Consider the following 21668-nt stretch of genomic DNA (forward strand, 5'->3'; position numbering starts at 1 on the left):
TTTTATTTAAAATTCGTTCAAACCCACCGTGCTTAACATTATCCTGTGCCAAAATGGTGTTTCTCGGGACAGAGGACAAATGACTAACCGAACCCGAAGGAGGAGACTGAAAGTTTATAAAGCACAATGGGCCCAACGAAGATGGTCTAAGTGTTGGAGGCGTTTTGTTACAATTTTATTTTTTTCAATTTTTGAAGCTTAATTGTTTCTATATTGCCTAATTGTTTGTACAATTTTCTTTTGTAAATGACTCGGTCAAACATAAACAACCAACCAACCACTTCTGGAAACGACATTCCTTGCATATCTGAGATTATAATCTTAAAAACTTCCGAAATCTATGGTATAACAAAGCTTGATAGAATCCACCATTCCCACATGTAATAAAAAGCACAACAAACCACCACTGTATACTGAACATGTTTACATAGTTAAGGTTAATGAGTTTGGGCCTTTTCATTTTTCTACGATTTTTTTTCCCTATTCTCCTTTGAACAACAAAACGTAAATCATATACCACGCCTTAGACAACCCACAATTTATGTCGTTTCGTAACATGGTGCTGTTGTGTGGTTTCTCCTATACAATACACACAGATCGGTTATATCACCATAAAATGACACAGAAATTTGTAAACAACCCGATTATGATAATAGAACAAACTACATATAGTGTACGCAACCCTCAATTCCTTGAGGGCAAATTTGGTTGTAGTTTTCGTTGTCATCGTGTTAACATCCTTTTTAAGAGTAAAGGTGGATGATAAATGGCTTTCAGTCGAACTGGGAACGGAATTAATTTGGTACGACTTTGAGAGTGGCTATTTTTCCAGTGACAATGCGTTGCCAATTAATTCAGAAGAGTTAATATTTTGTGGGAATTTGTTGTTTGAGTTTAAGGTGGCACCCGGAGAGTTAATTCAAAATGTTGGAGGTAGGTTGACACAGAAAAAAATTCGGGTAAATACTGTGTTGGAGGTCATTACGACAATGTTTTATACGCCTTCTCTCATGTTTAATTTACATTGAAAATTTAGCTAATTTATCATTTTCGGTCTATCCCTTCAGGAATACTTTCTACAAAGCCTTGTTAATAACTATAACAATACATTGTGGTGTGCGCATACAAAAGAAATGTACGCGAGTCGTACAGAATTGGAAATCTTGCCAGCCTTTCCTTCATCCGATCTACATAAAATGGGATTGGTGACATATTCACGCTCGATTCAAAGCACTTTTTGCGCCCGTCATGAATCTGTGACGCAATTGCAACAAAGAATTGAATCTTTACAACTCGTTTTTTACAGATTACCAAGCCTGTTCTGTAGGTGTCGGATAAACCTGATTTAAATCGCATTCTTCTTTCATTTTTTTTAGCAATAGTTTTGCGTTTATATCCAGTGATTTGTCGTGAACAATAAAATGCGACCTGCCGCAGTGTACAAATCCTATTATACCACATTCAAACCGATACCCACAAAAACCATTCAAGTCACAATTATTGCACACAAGGTTCAACAAATTAAATTCAATCCTAACCTAATAAAGAAATCATTTCGATTTCAATTCCGATCCGTTTCCTTTTTTGTTGTTGCTGTTGCCCGACAATTCTTTTCGTCAGTGCATTATTTTGAATTCAATTCTAATTGTAATTGTTCATTCTCGTCGACGCAATTTTATTAATCCATACGAAAACCCCATATATCTGGCACATCACATCTGTAGCCCAAAGGCTGTGTGTGATTTCAAACATGTTCTACGCACAGCACATATAACTTTGTATTAAATTTAAAAAAAAAATGCTAAAGACAAAATCCTGTGCCATACTAAATTACATTGAACAGCACAAAAAACGCAGAGGAAAATAAAAAAAAAATTCAAACGCGTTGTCGTCGCCGTCGATTTGCAATTTATATTATCCAATGGGTCTATTATTCTGTCGCACTCAACTGGAAGATCGGAATGTCTAATAAAATATTGTGTGTGCGTTTGAAATTAAGCTTTGCATGCACATGTACAATTATTATATTAGGGATATTCGGGGCACAAATGTATTGTTACAAAAATTGTTAGTTTTTGTTACTATCGTGCGGTTTTAATTTGGCTGAAAACACGGTTTCGTTTTAATAGAGTACAGTTTTAACAATTACGAAGGTTTGATAATCTCTTCATAATAGATAGGCCAATAGGGATTACTGGAAACTTTGATTTTACTCAGCTAAGAAAAGTGCAACGATTTTCAGCGACCTTTCTGAAACGGCTGGCTAGTCGATTGGTTATCGATACAAACGACAAAAATAAGTGATTTATTTATTAATTTTTTCTTTTTTCACGTCTATTTTACAATGCCGCTCTAAATATTTTAAGCATAAGAAGTAGTAGATTTTCAGTATTTAAAGGTTAAAGCTGGTAGCATGTTATCTACATTCCCCAGATTCTGTGAATCATACTCGCAAATCAAATGTCTATTAAATACGTCCTTCCAATCCTTAATCGTAACCAATTTGTTCCCTTATTTTTCAGGTTTCGTCAATAAATAGAGTTTTACGTAATTTAGCATCGCAAAAAGAGCAGCAGGCCCAACACCAAAGTGAATCCGTTTATGATAAATTACGAATGTTTAATGGACAATCAGGTGGCTGGGCATGGTATCCAGGTGGTGCAACGCCAGCCCATTTATCATTGCCACCAACGCCCGCAACGAATTTAACCGGTCAAATAACCCGAGACGACTTACAAAAACGTGGTGAGTTACCAGTTAAATTATTCATTTTTCCGCAAACGCAAACTTGTACCATCAAAACAACGCATCCCAACGATCAATTTTAAGCTAAATTAAAGTTTCAAGTAGAATCGGAAATCGAAGAAGAAGTCCTCTTCGAAATGCTTTCGCTTGTGAAAGAATTTTAGGACATACGGAAAGCAGCATTGTCGATAAAGAAAGCGACCATAACATTTATGAAAACGACAAATTTCCGGTCAGCATTTTCCCCCGTTTCCATGCTTTTCTGTTCATGCGAAATTTGGTGATTTTTTTCGATTTAGATTTCCTTCTGCGACCTTGATGTTCGCAAGTTTGAACAAATTGATTTACGATCATCTGTTGTCGTAAAACATCCAATCTTATGCCTGCCAACCAATGCTCCATATAATCGAGTTCTAACTTCAATTCATATCGTTGAAAACCCCTACATTTGCATTTTGTCGTTAAATCCGACTTCCCTCATCCTGTCAACATGTTCTTAAACAGCAGAAAAAAAAACTCATCAACCAGCAGCAATAGATATATCCATAGTAAAGAACGTGATGACAATGTTTTTTTTTCTGTACAAATGACGAAATTGTCAAAATTAAATCACATCACATTACGATTCCCTGTTTCTCGTTGGCTTTGATATAAACCGTGTATACATAAGGCTCGTGATATATGTTGTTCGTACATGCGTATTTGCAGCTTTAAGACAAATTGGGTTCGGTTGTACATAAGACTGGGTAAAATTGAACATTTATGTCGGCGACGAGAAGTTTTCGATTTTCTTTTCACTGCAAGCTCAATTTTTTCCTTTGAATTTTGATAATAACTACAACACGCAGTAAACGTGTTGTGTGTTGTACGTGGCGAATAATCTAATTGTACATGGAAAGCGTTATTTGCTTCACAATTTCTATATTTGCTATTCATGGGAACGCTGTGACGAAAGTCGATGGCTATGTATCGAGTTACTTAACAGTGTTGTCTTGGCTCTAAGATAATATGCAATTTTATAAATATCTGTTCAATGCATGGAATATTCTGAGCTCCGAAAAGTTTCTGGCTTTTCAGCAGAATACTTTTAATAGAAATCAAATTAGCTTATCGCTTCGTTTTGTCGACGTATAGAGGTGAAGGAGGGGTGTATATTGGCGACGTTCTCCAGAACCTGTCCTTCTCCCCATTGCCTATTTTTTCAATTAGTTTTAGATTAATATGTTTCGTAGATTTGAACCATTCAATACACAAACAGCAAGCACACCACCGATATAATAATTATGGAGTCTACTACTTCTATTAATCTTAAACATTTTCAACAAATTAACTTTTACTTCATTAGTTCTGAACAGGCTTTTTCCTATATATGGACGACATTAAATAAATTACGTCTTTCTTTTTGTGTCGTCGTCGCAAACAGATGAAAAGTTGACATGGGGCGTGCTACTGTTCAAGTTTCCATTGCGTCCAAAACTCTTATGTTAAGTGTGGCTCAAGAAGAAATTAATACAATGCTAAGTTTCTAAAGTTTCTAATTTTTCGTAATTTTTCACACACCAATTACATGACCAAAATACATGACTTTGGCTATGGGTACTTTCGATCAATTGCCTAAGTATGTTTAAGACATTATGAAAGGCACGACCTTTTACGAAACTGAGTTTAAACTTATGAAGAATTAGTATGTTACGTCACTCTTTGTAAATATTTGTTTAGGCAGGTGTGAGGTTTGTGGAACGAGGCGAAGGCGAGTGGAGTAATCACTCGTGCCTAAACAAGCATTTACAAGCAGTGACGTAACACATTTTACATGTTTGTGGACGGTAAGTGCATTTTCCCTGTCACAAACAGTGATGTAAAGTGTACTTTACCGTGCATGAGATTTTGAATCAAAGACTACAACAGATTTGTTACTTACAATGGCGATACGCTTGCTCACAAATATGACGTCATTTGCTAGTTGTTTTTAAAATTTACTAATGGATCTGGCCACGGCAGAGTAAAACCAGAGTCAATTAATTTTATTCGTAAAATATAAGGCTATAGATAATTCAGGTCACTAGTGAAATCAAGCGCTCCTGTCTTTTTTTTACTTTGCCGTGATCTGGCCGACCAGTACTTTATTGCTATACTGTTTTGAAGAGAATAGGTTTGTTCCAAGTAACTGTTAACACGAACTTTGACAACCCGAACAACGAAAATTTCATCCACAGCAACGCCGCTTACGTGATATTTCATACAAATCGAGCAACGTCGCCTACGCGATTTACACGGAGATATTATTGAGGTTATGGTTCTATGGATGAAAATTGACAATTCATATGGCCTTGGAACAAACCTATAGGGCATGGATCTTGTTGACATATTCACCGATTGTCAGCAAATTTTGTTTAGCTGAATATGGCGCTGTAATAGTTTTCCAAGGTTTTATACTTTTGGGAGGTTACGCAGATGCAGATACGCAGGTTACACACCACGTTTCATACAAAAAATTCACCACGCCATACAAATTTAATTTGGGTGAATTTGTTTGTATGGAAAAGGTGTGTTCCCGCGTATCTCATAAAATGGCGATCTGCGTGACCTCCCCAAAGTATACAGCCTTGATAGTTTTCAGTGTAAAACTTCACGAAACAACAGTATTCAGCTATGAGAGTAAGGATCGTGCTATTGTAGTTTTCAGGGTAGACTGGTATGTCATGCCATGCCCTAAAAAAGAATCTCATCTACACTGATCTATGTTATATCTAATACTTCCTGTAAATGATTAGAAATATTTGCAATAGCGGCAGCACAGACACATTGCTTGGGTTCAGATTTAAAGAATTTAAAAGCTTTTAACAATTCAACGCTTTTGTAAGTGAAGTTGGAAATTCATCATCCAAATGTATCAGATCAATATTCTGTTGTTCTTGTTTCAAATACAAATAAAATTGTATTCATCGATGAGAATTTTGAGTCCATTCTATTGATTGTTCAGATGAATTAATACCCTGTGTGTTTTGTTGTTTTGTACCCAACAGTATGCGATTGCGCAACGCTTGAAAAACTTAACAATACTGGAAATTCAATAATAAATGCCAGAAGATAGACATTTTCTTCCAACATTTTCGCCGAGCACATTCTCATAAAACGTATAATTCTCGTCGTCAATTCATAACACAGAAATGCGTACACAACCCAACTTTTATACACATCTATCACTTACAAAACACAACCATAGTGTATTTTGTGGGGGTGTGTATATGTATCAATATGATATAACATCAAGGTAGTAAGAGATAAGGGTGACTGCGAAATGAACATAACTTCCGCACCAATGGGCACATCCCTTTTCTGAACGGAGCACAACAGTGGCGCCACACCACAATTCCCTATGTATATATGTACACATACAGCTGGAATATATAACAATATTTTATGTACAACACCGAATAATATGCAATATGCGTATGTCCCATCCGACGTGTATTTTATATTATGCTGAATTGTGAGGGAATGATATGGTTATGTGAATATGCACAACAGTCGGAGATGTTTCCTTTTATATACAACAAAACGAGAATAGAATGTTTCGTATATATGGTATGTGCTATGCCAAAACTGTATTCAGGGAGAGATGTGCGGAAAAATACACAAATTCAACAATAATCCTGGGGTGAATTTGCGTTCGGTGTGGGGAATTGGAGCTGTTTTCGAAATACATTACTAGAATTTTGGATTATAAAAAGAGAAGAAGAAAAAAATACGAAATTATGTATCTTCTACCAAGGGAGAGTGTTTTTTCGGGTGAAATGTGGAAACATCACAACGTTAGTGTGGGTTCATTACCATATTTTAGGAATCTAAAAAAAACCGAGACATGGAACATTTAAGAAAAACATGTAACGATCGGTAGTTCCGTTATCCATGTACAGGCTTTCAGCGAACATGACTTATAGGAGAATTCAAAGTGTCTTCTCCAACAGAAAATATTTCTCTGTTCTCGTATTCCCTTCATCTTCTGAGTTGTAGAATGCTTTCAACTAAGCTTCATCTTTACGAGTCATAGACATTCTTAGAACATCAAAGATGAGAGGTGATGGAACGGCTTCCAGGCATTACAGTTTTAAGACGGTGACTTTAGGAAATATTGCAGCAACATTTCTAAGACAACAAATTTCAGGTAGGATAACAGGTAGGTAGGATGGTCAGGAAAGTCAAAGTTGATGGTTTCCAAGCACCTAAGCCGCTAATGGACCTGTGGTGCATACCCACACTGTAGAGAGATTTTACAATTGTTATAATTGTTATAATATGTTAACTGACAGAGACTAATCATTTACGATATAAGGTCTACCGATTGAGGTAAAATGTGTACCATTTATACAAGAACATTATATTCCTGCAGATTGTATGAGCGAAAATGATGTAGAATTCGATTTTCCACTAGCCTTTCTTTCACAGATAGATATTATACGACCAGTTTAGTTACTAAATCTGTTACTTCTTTTCTAGCAATTATGTTGGACAGGTTGATAAAAAATCTCTTACCTCAATTGTATTAAAACACAATTTACTATAAAAGACCACATTAGCCGGTGCTGGTGATCATTGTTTATTTTTCTTGTTGCTGTCGATAACAAATGATGTCACAATGTCATTTCATCGGAAAAAGTCTCATTAAAGTGAATTCGAAGCTTATCTTTAATAGTTTTACACTTCACTGTTATTTGTCTAGATATTCCGAACTCAACTCAACTCAACAAAGTAATAAATTTAAAGTTGAAAACTTTCCCGAGACTCATGGATTTGGTCTTTTGAATGTTGTAGATGAATCTGCTCGGAATTCTACGCTAAAAAAATCGAAGATGTTTCGGGCAATGTCCGTAAAACGTAAAAGATGTATAAGTAGATTGTATTTAAACAACATCAGCAACAGTATCAGACAATCACGATAAATGGTTTTCCAACCACCGATTCAATAGAATCACGCAACGCTGTGAACGGTCATTTCTGCACGGCTGGGGAACACCGAGCTACTAACATACTAATTTCATTAAAGAAAATTTTCGGAAAAAGTTCGGTCACCCGTATTTTTGTTGATCTTAATTCATTCGACGCACTCGACACTGTTGACGCGAAACGACCTTTATGTTCCAGTCGTTTCGCGTCGACAGTGTCGAGTTTTTCGGGTTGGTCTCTCGCAGAGTGCTTCTCAACTTATACTAAGTTATCTACAGAATCGAAGAGCTGCTTCGACGATTGGAAACACAACTAGTTCCTTCAAGAGGACCCGGGTCGGCGTGGTCCATCATTATCTCGTTGATGTTCATAATGTAAATTTTACTTTCGGCTTCGCCTCAGATTGAAAATATAGCTAATCTGGCCATTCTAGAAATATGCCTGATATTCTTTTGGTTATTTTAAAACCTCTTGTTCCATAGACAATACCCCACACGATTTCTTGTAAAATGTAAATGAAAATTGATTCTATTTGTAAATGCTACATCTTCCAACAAAACTTTCATTATGTACTCGGCACATTATTTACCGCTGTCGCAAATGGATGGCCCGTTTACATAACACTTACACAGAATAATCTGAAACCAAGTTCAGATGAATCAAGAGAGTTATGATGATAACAATAAAACACCATTTCGAAATTTTGCCCCGAAGGGATGACGTTGTTTTATATCCCGCACGAATGACTTGCAAATTGACCTTTGTTTGTGGAAGGCAAAGTTGCGCGTCGTTCATCATCATTGAAAATTTTCTCTTTATCCATGAGGCGAAATGGAATTTAATGCTTAATAATTCGTAACGACCCAAACAATATAACAATTCGTCGTATTTTGCGATTGAGAAATTTTGCTCGTTCATGGGTTAATGTTCAGATTGCATGCTAAGATTAGATCTAAAGCTTAAATATTCCAGACATTTCAGATTATCATTTAAATTTTGCTCTATATAGCCCAGATTGGCTCGGTGTACACGCAAATACATATAAATCAATAAAAAACGCATTTCATTGATGTTTTCCCTCCGCTAACAATGGAACAATAAACGGTATGAAATTACCCTGAAGAGTAACGATCTGATTGATTTCCCGTAGCCATAACAAAAGGAAACATAATAACTTTTGCTACTTTGTGAACGACAGAAATTTGTGTGTTCTAAATGTCAGTAAATAAACAGAATATAACAAAGGGCACGACGTCACAGATGTCTAATTCGTTTCTTTATTTCTTCGTTTGATTTTGCCTCTTTAATTTTGTGGGAATATTTCATTGAGCTTTAATAGATTTTTTCCCCGAATTTTCTTGTAATGCAGTTAACATTAACGTCAATACTGAATGGAATAGAATGTATGTTGCACTGCAACATTGTTGCAGCATAATTAAATGAAACCCGCAATAGATACTGTTTCTTTTCCATGGCTTTTGTTCAACTGTAGATATTCCTTGCAAGATTTTCTTCTCAATCTTTTTACCGAATGCAATGTGACACGTTCACCGCAAATAATACACGTAAATCAACGCTACAAAGCCAACATTATTTTCGAATTTTAAAATATTTTAGGGTATTTGAATACATAAAGGGGCGAACAAAACCGAAATATCGATTTAAAGCTCTGAACTACGAAATACGGCAAAGTAAATAGTAGTTAAGTGTGTAACATTTCAACATTTATGATGAAAATACGGTTTGTGATGGTAAGTTGACAAGCTCAGCCCTACTTCACCCTTTTCACCTTTTTCGAAGTTGAAGTGCAAAGGTTGTGAACGACACTATCGCACTCAGGCCCAGCTTTAAACTGATAGTTGCAAGTTTTTTTTAGTAAACTGAAAATTTTCTACGTTTTGTCTTGAAAAGTCTTTTTTGAATTTTTTTTTAAGCTAAGATGTAAATTCCATGCTCTGAATCTACTATAAAAGTGAAATTCAACATGTTTCCAAAAGAACTTTGTTGAACAAAAAGAAAATTCATTCGGAATCATTTACAAACCCCAGCAACTCCCAAATCAGAAAACATGTCGAATTTCACTTTTCTCTCCCTGTACAATCCGAGTCATCGTAATTTCGTAAAAAAGTAACTGCAATCGGTTTCGAATTTCCATCGAGAAAAAGTTTGTTTTCTACCAAAAAATACATCCAGATAAATTTCGCATTTCAGGCAAGGCAAGTCATAATAAGTCTAGAAATGCACTTCACGTCATGTTCACACCTCAATTTAAAAGTGGTGAAAAAGGGTTAGGATTAGGATGTGACGTGACTTTCCTGATGTACTTTTTTCTTTTGACGAATTTGTCATTCGAAACAAACTTACCGCTTGAGAAAATTGCACAAAGTACATACTAAGGGGTTTTGGAAATGTCGGGCAGTTCGAAATAGTGTTTAAATTTTGTGTTGTTATTGAGTCCAGGATTATGATGACCATATCATTAACATTAACAGGATGCTGGCGTATTCTTTGTCGTTGCTTTTAATAACAGATGACTAGTCGTTTCTGGTTATAAATAACTAGTGACCGACTTGTTGTTTCTAAACGGCTATAAATCAAAAGTTCCTATGTCGATTTATACAATTATAAGTCTTAGTCGCAAATATTCTAATAATATTATCAAATCACTAACTTCTTTCGATTTAATCTACTACTATCATTGTACTTCCCATATCGATTAGTGTGAGATAACTTGGAAATTCAAATTCCTTTCAGATTGCACCAACATACGTTTTGTGAAGACTGTAGTTTCGGTTGAATGTACAAACTATTTTCGATTCGAGAATCAGTTTGATTTTATTTAAGACCATATTTTCGCCGCTGACGTTAGTTGGTAAAATAGCCGTCTGCAAGAGCTGTGCTAGTACCTTCTTTGAGATGCAATTTTCTTTCATCAAGCCTAAAGACATAATTTCACTAAACCTCTGAACTGTTCATTCTTACACCCATCCTTTCGAACATCCCTCAGAAACACTTGATTGCATTTTTACAATTTTTCCTTTCGTCATACTTGCCATGCCAATCAAATCAAATCTAACCTTCGACGAACAAGAGAAAAAAAAACGAACCGTTTGCACAAAGCAAATGTGTGCTAATTTTCTCACAATTGTCACAATTGATACACGAAATAAAAACAGTGTCATTCGCTTTACTATAAAAAGCCATGCATCAAGCGATACAAATATCACTCTTAATCCGTTTGATATGGTTTGATACCGCTCGATTGAATGGAAACAAACGACTTCGTACATATATATTCAACTAGAAATATAACTAATAATTTCAAGTAGACTTAAGTATGTACTTGGATGTAGTGATAAATGTTGGGTGGGTTGAGTGTGAATTAAAAAATAAATCAGCAGGGGGAACTAGAATTGTCTATATCCATGCAGCAGAAAATGTTTGATTCCAAACTAAATTCACAAAATTGTACCGAGTATCAGGAGAGGATCAGCAAAATCTTTTCTGTCTCTAGACTTTACATTGCCTATTTAAGCACGAACCCCGAACACAAAAACCCAAAGCACCACATGAATTTTCTGTATGCACAATGGATATAGCATAGAATGGCTTTTGAGCGCAAAGTAATGTTTTCACCCTTACATTTTACGTATTTTAATGAACGTTTATAAAATATCACTTTGATACAAATGAAGTATTATGTGACAAATATTATTGTTGAGCGTAACCCTTCATAAGTATGCCTATAATGTTTACTCATTGCTGCATGCATAATCATTGTATGTTGATGGCGGATATCAATTTCAATAAAAAAAATATTTCGTCGCCAACATTTTTCCTTATTTCATCCATATGGAAAAATTCTCAAAGGATTTATAAGTTAAAAAATATTGTCTTCGACTGAATGTGACGTAAATTTTTTTTATTGGAAATTTAATGCGAGAAACATAAAACTCCTCTTTTATATAAATGTATTGCACGATCAGGCTGGGGTCTTTTTTTTAAGACATTCAAATATCAGACTTTTGAAGGCAATCAGACGATTTTGCGTCACCATCGATTTATTCTGGTTATGCGGGCTATGCTATGCAACTTAAATCTGTCTTCATAGTATTCAACATCCAAAGTGATGATTTGGGGCTGTCCATCTAGTGAGCTCGAATACGTGATCTTTCATAATAATCCTCCGCGACTGTGCTGCTTATTTGCTTCTTAAGATACGATAAGACTTCGTGTTAATGTAATATACTGTGATAAGAGTTAGTATCGTTAATCCAAGCAACAGATTGATTTTAGATACACACAACAAGAATTCTTTTTGAGTGAGATTTAAGGAATCGACAAATTTCCAGTGAATTCACTTATATTTGTTTAGTGACTAGTCATCTGTTATCGGCATATTCGACAAAAACAAACGCCCTGGTAGATGTCACCTTCATATAGTAAAATATTTGCTAATAACTAATGAAGTAAAAGATGATGTGTTAGACGGGTGATAGACGGCTAGGTGATACTTTCAACAAAAGAAGTAACAGATTAAAATTTAACGAACAACAAAAACAAAAATTCTTCAAACAAAGTCACTAAAAAACTGATGGGCAAAATCGGACACCTAGATGAAGTGCTTGCTCAGGAAAGCTTTCAAAGGTTCAAGAAACTTAGAAACGAGCTAGTTTTCGAGTTCCGAGTTAGCTACTCCCGTTGCCATTAAGTACAATACTTCCCCTTTCCCCAGAAAGGTTTTTCTCGTCTTCTAACTGAGAATATTTCTGATACCATTATCCTACCCGGAGGATGTAAATAACCATTGTCAGAGACACGAATTTGCATTATGCCCAACTCTAATGATGTTGACATGAAATTAACGAGAGAATTATGAGAAATTAACATACAAAACATACATTCGTACGCTCCGAATTCACAATTATAATTCGATTTGTTTCTGATGATGCGATGTATTGGATTGTGTCTGTGACGAAAATAGACATAATTAATTCACACAGCGATTCACACAACAATAGGTTTAACATACTGAAACACATATAGGAGATTTAGCGATGGGTGATAGGTTATGCGTAATTCATACGCTAGCATCATACAAAATCAGCGTTACATCGGTTCGATCTTCAGATTTTATTGGATATTTAGTACAATCGAAGTTTAACATTGGGTATTACATCCATCAACCCTATTTGTATGAGTAAAGAAGCGCCTGGTTGATTGATTACAACTTATTAATTGACACAATTAATGTTATTGATTAGTGTGGCAGTAGGTATTATTTGCATAATTGACTTTAAAGTCATGTCATGTAAATTCCGTAATTCAAATTTACATAATTTGGTTCTGCAATTATTCAGATACAATGTTGTAATGTGGTAGATTTACAGAATTACACGATTGAATGAGCGGATACCTGAGTGTGCTGTGTGCATTACAATTTGAAGTGACTTACCATCTGTTATCGACAACGACGCTAAAAAGAAACGATGAACTCTTACGGTTGTCCTCTTATCTAACTCAATGCGCGCTAAAACTGATAAAGATCGATTTTCGCCGGCTGTGTCATAATTGTGAGCAGTCGTTTTTGTCGAATTTAAAATAAATGAATGAAGTAAAAGATTGTCGTATCAAACACACTTTAAACGAAAGAAGTAAAAGTACAGCCTTATAGCAGTAATGTACTATTATCACATACGTGCGATGTTCGGATGTCAAAATTACTTAAGTAGAAGAATAATTCAAAAATTATACTTCAGGTCTATGTTGTTGTCTCGTTTTCGCTTATGTGATACAATAGAGTACACACTTGTCACTATCAGTCTCGGCAAGCCTCGACTTCTTCGTGACAAGTGTGCAATATATATAATGATTGCATGGTGATACGCTTCTCGAGAAGGAAGTAGTGTTCTATATGGTGAAAGTCTAATAGAAACCCGATCAGCCCGGCAGACGAAAGGTTTTATTTTCTGCCAAAGTAAGGTACTTTTCACATTATGTCATTTGTGAACGACCATACTCACGTTACAGTTACTTCAACGTCATTTGCATACATGTAATCAATTAGAATGTTTCTGTTTTAATTGTTTTTATGCCTCAGCAATTTTAGGCCACAAACATTTTGAATGTATGTTCGTCATCGTCGTCATAAAATTGAACTATGTGCAGCATTACTATTACTTTTTGTGTCGTATAACGCAAAAAACATAATATAAAAATGAATGCACTGCACATTTAACCATTAAAAAGAGCATGGCTTTTCATTTCAATATCATATTTTCACACAAAAAACATCATGTTGTTTTATTAGCTACACTCCATACTCCATGGCATATAAAAATTGTGTACATCAATTTTTTTTTGCTCTGTATTATTTCGTTAAAAACTCAATTTCCATTGGAAAAGTACAAGTATAATATTGTACGGTGGTGCATATGTGATTGTGTATAGATGTATGTGGAAAATATGAACATTTATTTTAGCTGCGCTAAGTTCAATGGTAAAATGAATGTTCAGTTATATGGCCACCATTATAAATAAACATAAAAGTTATGCTATTTTGTGTATGAAGCTTCGTTTTTACGAATTAGCTTTATGTTTTATACTTCGACCGTAATTTCATAAAAATGAAGTTTTCACTGCAATGATTTCAGTTACAACATTGTGAGCTCAATACGCTTTTTTGTGTTTAAATGAAAAATTCTCGGATAGAGCATTGCAAACTGAAAAAAAAATCAGAAATGAAAATGTGAATAAAAAATTATTTTAAAGCTTTCAATATTTTTTTCTGATTTGGATTTGTGTACTGGAATTGTAGACAGTTAATTTTCAAACTAAAAATAATATTTCCATTTTGCTCATTGAGTTTAGAAATACATTTAAGTTATGTTGAAATCATTTGTTCGTTACAAACTATCGAAATAATATCCAACAACTCATATACCAGTCGTCCGGCGACCACATTTTGCCCTAGAGATTAATACGAAAAAAATGCGAGGAAATGGGACAGTGGAGGATAGCATAGCATTGTCAATTGTCTAAAGTAACCTTTATGAAGCGGTTCGTCATAATTTGATTTGTTTGTTTAGAGACAACCTAACAGCCATTTACAGCCAATGACAAGTGCATTCCGGACCACCGGCTTAACGAGACTTCTGAACCACGCCTCGAAGTATGCAAATATTCTTTGAAGAAAATTTATATCCCGCCTTAGTGTAGGTTAGAAGTATGCATACAAATTAATCGTATTTGGCTTAAGTCATACGATTCATTCAGTGTACATCGTTACACCTACCAAACTCACTGTAACTACCAAAATTATGAATCTTGATTGAACTTTGGGACGTTACCAATACGATATAATCGGTAGAAATACTCTAGAAAAATTCTATGTGTCATTTGTTATCAACAACGAAAATAAGTTTAGCACCCTGGCTAGTGTAACTGACCGTACAGTGACACTCAAGAAGTAAAAGATTTTCGATCAAACACTAAACTAAACTAATAATTTAAAAACAAAATAAGATTTAGATTTGAGTGTCATATGGCGATATCCGTTCATGAAAGGTTAAAACTCTGAATCTTTAATTAAATGGGCCATTCATAAATGATGCACGCTAAACAGGTAATACGCGTAATTTGTGAATGGCCCAAAAATTACTGTTTTTATTCCTAGTCGAGCCTCAGTATCAGAATTTGATATTTATATAGCTTTGTGATGGTAGCCAAACTCAACCTAGCACTTCTTACTTGTTTCAACAATTGAGGGACTATGTCATGTTAATATCTCACAAGAAGTAGCAGATCCGATAATTATACTGATCTTGATGATATACAAAGTTTTCACGTTTCAAACTGAATGAAGTCTATCAAATGGTTTGGTAAATACAGATCGAACTAAGGTTATCCTACACCAGATCTGAAATTTCAAGTTCAAGTTTATTAAGGCATGATTTAGGTAGCTTCATTTCTGCTGCAGATGAGGCCTCACTATACCCTACTCGGCCTGTTGCGAGCTTAAATTTGTTAAATTGAAAATGAAGCAAATTTTAGCCAATTCCAAATAGCTTCAATAGGGTGAGACAAGAGGATAGGTCGAATTTCTAAAAAATATTATTTCGCTAGCACATCAAGACAATACTTTTTATCACAAAAGACTGTCCGAAATCAAAAATTATATAAAGTCAATTAAGCTGCATTCCTCATTGATTCATTCCGTTGCTTTTTTGAATAAGGGCTATAACGTTTCCCCATAACTTCAAACAATTTCACCAATTCAATGCTTTATACTTGTTTAAGTTATAAGAATCAGATAACACCACACCATACTCCTAATCTTCGCTTGGCAAAAGCACAGCAACGATTCGATTGGAGGGATGATATTGGGAAGATTAAATCGGAGCATATTGAAATCGATTCGTAACAATGCCTTGCCACCGTGTACGTGCTATAATATTTTATTAAAGCGCCATAAAACTGGCATTGCGTAGCAACACCCCATCATGTCCTTTTTCAGGTGATGACGAGTCTTTTTTTTACTTTGCTGTTGTTACCATTAAATATATTTCGAATGTTGGCTGAACAAGCTTGAAATTGTATAAACGTGAAAAAATTTAATTCGGGGAAAAAATTGGAAATTTAATTCGGTTATTTGTTAATGGGCGTTATCGCGAATTAATTCAAAACATTACACTTATTCGACCTGTTCTTTGCTCACTTCTAGTTGTTCCTATTACGTTATACCACCCTCTTGGAAATTATTAGCGTAGGTCTCGACTCGATGTCAACCGAAACAAACGGTTTATTTGGTTACATATTAATAACGAAATTGCAACAAATTGCAATCCAATTATTACATCCTGAATTTTATTTGAACATAACGGTTATGTGTGCCGCACGCAGCTTAATCCCAAAAACAAATTAATTTCACAATTCGATATGTGTGTATGGTATACTATGCAGTCATAATTTCATCGTTTCATCAGCAGTATAAACGAATCAAGCTATTAATGAGGGTCTTTGAATGGGTGAATTGCATATATAGCTGTTTGTTACATACAACTAATTTGATTATGAAACGGATCTTAATTTTTGTTCGGCAATTTATTTTCGAAAGAGCTAAAAGAAGACAAATCCTCTGTTGACTTCTTTATTTTGAATTGTTTTTGCTGATATTGAATTCGATTAATTTGAGACGAAAAACGAAGTATCAACATAAGCAGTTATACTAGTGACGAATCTATTACTTCGTTCGATTGTTACTGTAACAGATTGCTAAAATAGTACATTACGTTCGAGTCGTCCCACTCGTCAAAATAAAAATTTGGAACCTCGTACGTACGGTGCTTACGTGCTTCTGGTCGGTAATTGCGAAAAATGTACTTAAAAAATTGCATTACCCGACCATAGGCACGTAATATACATCAATTACTAATGAGGCAAATGATGGAAATGATAGTGTGTGAAATTTACCGATCGAACCGTAGCCGAGGTTAGTAAACGTACCATTTAACTTTACATCACGTTTTTTAATAAAATCTATTACTTCATAAACTCTAACATATATTTTGCTATAGAATTAGGTGCATTAGGTAAAGCTCATTGCTTATATCGTTGCAATCAAAAATGGATGCTTTTTGGGTAATCAGCAGTAATTTACACTGTTCCTGTTCAAGGAACAAGAATTTCGGAAACATCGTGACTTTACTATTTCTTATCGAACATGATTTATATCCAACCACTGGCCTTCCTAACCAAATCAGTGAGGCTAACATGCGTAATCAGTAATCAGTTTTCCCAAAGTTTCTAGGAATTGTTTTCTGCTTACGATTCGAATTGGCTACGGGGAAAATAATGATAATTTTGCAATATGAATAATTCAACAAATTGTTTGTTGTCATCGTCGACTCGTTTCAATCCTAAATCAACGATTTATAATTAATTATTCAAATTGAAGAAGGCATGGCAAATTGATTTCAATATTAGACATTGTTGTGTACAGAATCATAAACGTAGGCAATGAACAACGAGTACTATACCTCTAATGTGAATGTTCTGCGAGAGAACAATGAAAAACATGAATTGTAATTAGGTGTTTACTACGAATTTACTGCACAAATTGTCGTGTATTATATGAATGAGGCATGTTTCAAATATAATCATAAAGGTTGTATGACTTAATATTTGTGCAATAAATATTTGTTGGTTTAGCCATGTGGAATTGAGTTTCTACGTTTTACCAGATGAATTTTTTGTGGATGAATGAATCTTGTTAGTCAATGTGTTCTGTAATTGCATTATTAGGGGTTTTCTATGCACTGTTTTGATGTTTCTGTTGTACTCTCAACGGTAATCTGTGGATTAATTGTATCAGTTCTATAGGTCAGAAAGGTTGGAACCTGTAAGCGACACAATCTTTTACTTCATTTGAATTAACAATTATTTTACCAAACAAGACGAGATTGGTCGTATGTCGTGACGATATTGTCGTCTCTTATTTTATGTTGATGCTGTCGATAGCAAATGATTTCTGAAAGATTAACATATTAAACAACAGTTAAAGGGAATGTGGCCCAAAGTTACTAGAAATTTATTTTCTTCAAAAATTGAGATTAAAGAGAATGTAGTAGAGTAGATTAGAAAAGATAGAGACAGATGGTAAAATATGCAATTGATAGATTCTGCATCAAACAGCTAAGATTCTGCTAGGAGACACAAATATAGTAGAAGATTTGAACATTTTGTTGCAGGTCCTGTCCTATATTAATACAAAAGTTTGCGCAAATTTTCTAGAATTTGTGAAAATTCACGAAAATTTTCCGAGGTTTTTTTTACCAGTCTTTGATGAAGTTTCACTTACTGATTTTTTTTCGTTTTGAGGATCTCTATTTTCTTCGATTTTAAGATTTGTTTAGTTTGCACAAATCTTCAAATGATTTTCTAAGGATTTTAGTTTTGTTGACAAAGGATTTTATCGTTTTTCTGTCCCTCGTTTATCGTTTAATTTTTGTCGTTATTATCAATAACAGACGAATATTGTTTGTGGAGGTTCCAGATAGCTTATTAAAAAATGAGATTTCAATTCTGAGTTAAAATAGGGCTAACAATTAAAATTGCTAAAATTAGACGTTAAAAGGGACGCAAATCCCGACTTAATTACAGTATCCCGACTATCCCGACATAAGCAGGGACAATGAACATTTTTCTCAAAGTAAATCTCTGAGTGCTACGGGGAAAAACTACCATTGAAAGATACAAAATGTATAATATTTTGAACGGATTATATGTCGTTTGATGGGGGTGTTTCACATGCTGAACTCAACAAATATAATAGGTCCATTCAATTCCTCTTAATTATAACGCCGTGTCGTTGCACAGTACGCTATCACAAATCGCATTCATTAAACATCAAATATAGCAACTTAATAAGAAGACCGTAATTTAAGAGCAATAAAAATTCGTTTGAATTCATTTATGAATCAAGTACGTCTCTCTCATAATTTTTTTATTTTCATTTTTTTTTGTCGTTTTTGCTCTTTGCTTTTAATTAATATCAATGACATTACATCTGAATAGAGCTAGAATTCTGTTCTGAGAAAGAGGGAGTCTTTCAACAAAATCTGAATTGTAATTTTACATCAAACGAATCTCTATCATGGTCTGGTATGGTGTAATTACACTTATTTTAATCATTTACATTCAAACAATCTTTTGATTTCACGTTAGCATATAAAAGTTCATTAGGTACATGGTTGTTGGGTAGTACTACAACCAACAGTGGTTATTGAATTCAATTGTAATGAAATTGCTCGAGAAAAAGTTAAATAATTATTTTTATTTTCTCATTCCATTTACAGATCTGTTCGCCAGTGAAGTAAGCTCGCATCCGAATTCACATGAAAGCACGTCGGATGGTAACTCGGAGCATAATTCGTCTGGTGATGAGGATTCTCAGATGAGGTTGCGGCTGAAACGAAAATTACAACGAAACCGTACATCATTTACAAATGAACAAATTGATAGTTTAGAAAAGGGTTTGTATTTTGATATTTTAATCCTACTTGACCCTATAGTATTTTTGGGCTGTGTGTAATAATTAAGCAAATAAATTTTGTTCATAAATCTTTGGAGTCAATGCCAGTTAGGTTATACTTTATAGCCTGCCCTGATATTCTCGAAAATATTTCCGCGAATTTTCTCAATTTTCTCGAATTTTCTTCGAGTTATCAACTTCAGTTGATTTCCTTACGTTTAAGGGCAAGGTGAAATAAACATCTGTTTCAAATTTGTAAAGTCATTCACCTATCAAACTATTAAATTGAACCACACACATGACAAATTGCACGGCACAAGATGTTTAACAGTGTGAAGTGGCTACTGGCTATTTCATTTGATTTGAGTTGTGTTAAGACTGTCTCTATTCTAAGGAAAGTTATTTGTTTAATTGATATCTAGTCTAAACATGGGCTAGGCAGCTAGGCATATGCACAAAAATTAATCGTATTTGAGTTACGTCATACGAGTCATTCAGTGGGTACATCGTTGCATCCACCAATTACACTACAATTACCCAAGTTTTCAAGCTTGAGTGAACTTTCGGAGATTACCACTATCAAATCTTAATAATTGCTAGAAAGATTCCATAATATTCCACTTCGAAAGACTTACTACGTTTACATAGATGCTTTTGTTGAATTCTCTTCTGTTTATAGGAAAACCGGTCTTAACCAGTTATAAAACATTCTCATTTCTATTTCAGAATTCGAACGTACCCACTACCCAGATGTGTTTGCACGGGAAAAACTAGCAGAAAAAATAGGTCTACCTGAAGCAAGGATACAAGTAAGTGTAGCGTCTTATACCATACATTAGATGTATCATCTGTTAACGATAGAGCGGACAGAGACAACAAAAATGATCACTGACGAATGACTCATTGATCTTTTATAGATAAATTTACGTTAAAATTAATGAAGTAAAAGATTTGGTTTAAATCTGTTGAAATATGGTAGACCAAGAGAAGTAAGAGATTCGTTAATACTAGTTATGTCGTAACAATACCCTGAAACATATAGACTTACATCCAATTTATCACAAATAAAACCGTTTATCATCGTTGGCGAATAGAAAATTGAACTGGAAAGTAACGGCGGACATACTCACATTTAAACCAAAACAATTTCAGTTATCACTAATGAAACTTAAACCCACAATATACATCGTAAATATAATTCTATTTCGCCCTTCTCATATAAATGTAATGTGCAGCCTATACGAAAGATATGTAAGTCGTTCCGAATGATTTGGGTTTCATCATTTGGGTAGTAGGTTTTCGTTCGGTTTATATGTTCTCTCGTCTATAATGGATAGTACATTAAATACTAAAGGGGACATATGTCAAGTGATTGCAAAGAACGAAGAGGAGAAAAAATCGTTTTCATTTATCAGACGGCAAAAAGAGTTCGATTCATTTTGAGGGATGGACAAATTTTGGAAAATAACGTTAGTTGAGACAAAGAACCATTTAAGTAATAAATTCTGTCGCTGATTCGTTCGCAAAATACAATATCTTATGATGCTATGACTGTCCCGTTGGGTAAATTTCTTGGAATTCGTAATATAACCGAAAATTGTAATTCACGAAAGCAGGGAACGGTGGAATTGGAATTCATTTAAAGACTCTTATCATTTCAAGTCTAGTGCAAATGAAACTCCTCCATCAGAAGATGAAAATTTCTACTTTCAATTTTAGCAATTCGTAAATAAATTTCTCGCACTATCGACTTTCATCACATTTTTCGTGTCTTAAGTAGCAAGAAATCCTAGACTGGTGTTCTGAAGGACAGGTATACAGTCCTTAAATTATTTTGGTGTGCATTACTAGCACGAGTACCAACGGTTAAATGTAGATCGTACTAAAAACCCAATAGAGACCAGCTGAAGCAAAACCAGCTGTTGCTAGTTATGTACACTAAAAT

At 34.6% G+C, this 21668-nt stretch overlaps 1 protein-coding gene across 2 annotated transcripts in view; it reads left to right on the top strand.

Moving 5' to 3' along the window:
* The window catches only part of LOC119079488 (paired box protein Pax-6), a 70258-nt gene that overhangs the window by 44271 nt on the left and 4319 nt on the right, over window positions 1–21668 (top strand). For both annotated transcript variants that reach the window (XM_037187431.1, XM_037187432.1), the window contains exons 5-7: window positions 2523–2745; window positions 19548–19724; window positions 20450–20532. In XM_037187431.1, the coding sequence (XP_037043326.1) occupies window positions 2523–2745; window positions 19548–19724; window positions 20450–20532 (483 nt within the window). The remainder of the gene's footprint in view (window positions 1–2522; window positions 2746–19547; window positions 19725–20449; window positions 20533–21668) is intronic.

The sequence above is a fragment of the Bradysia coprophila genome, unplaced genomic scaffold (assembly GCF_014529535.1).
Source record: "Bradysia coprophila strain Holo2 unplaced genomic scaffold, BU_Bcop_v1 contig_324, whole genome shotgun sequence".
Lineage (NCBI taxonomy): Eukaryota > Metazoa > Arthropoda > Insecta > Diptera > Sciaridae > Bradysia > Bradysia coprophila.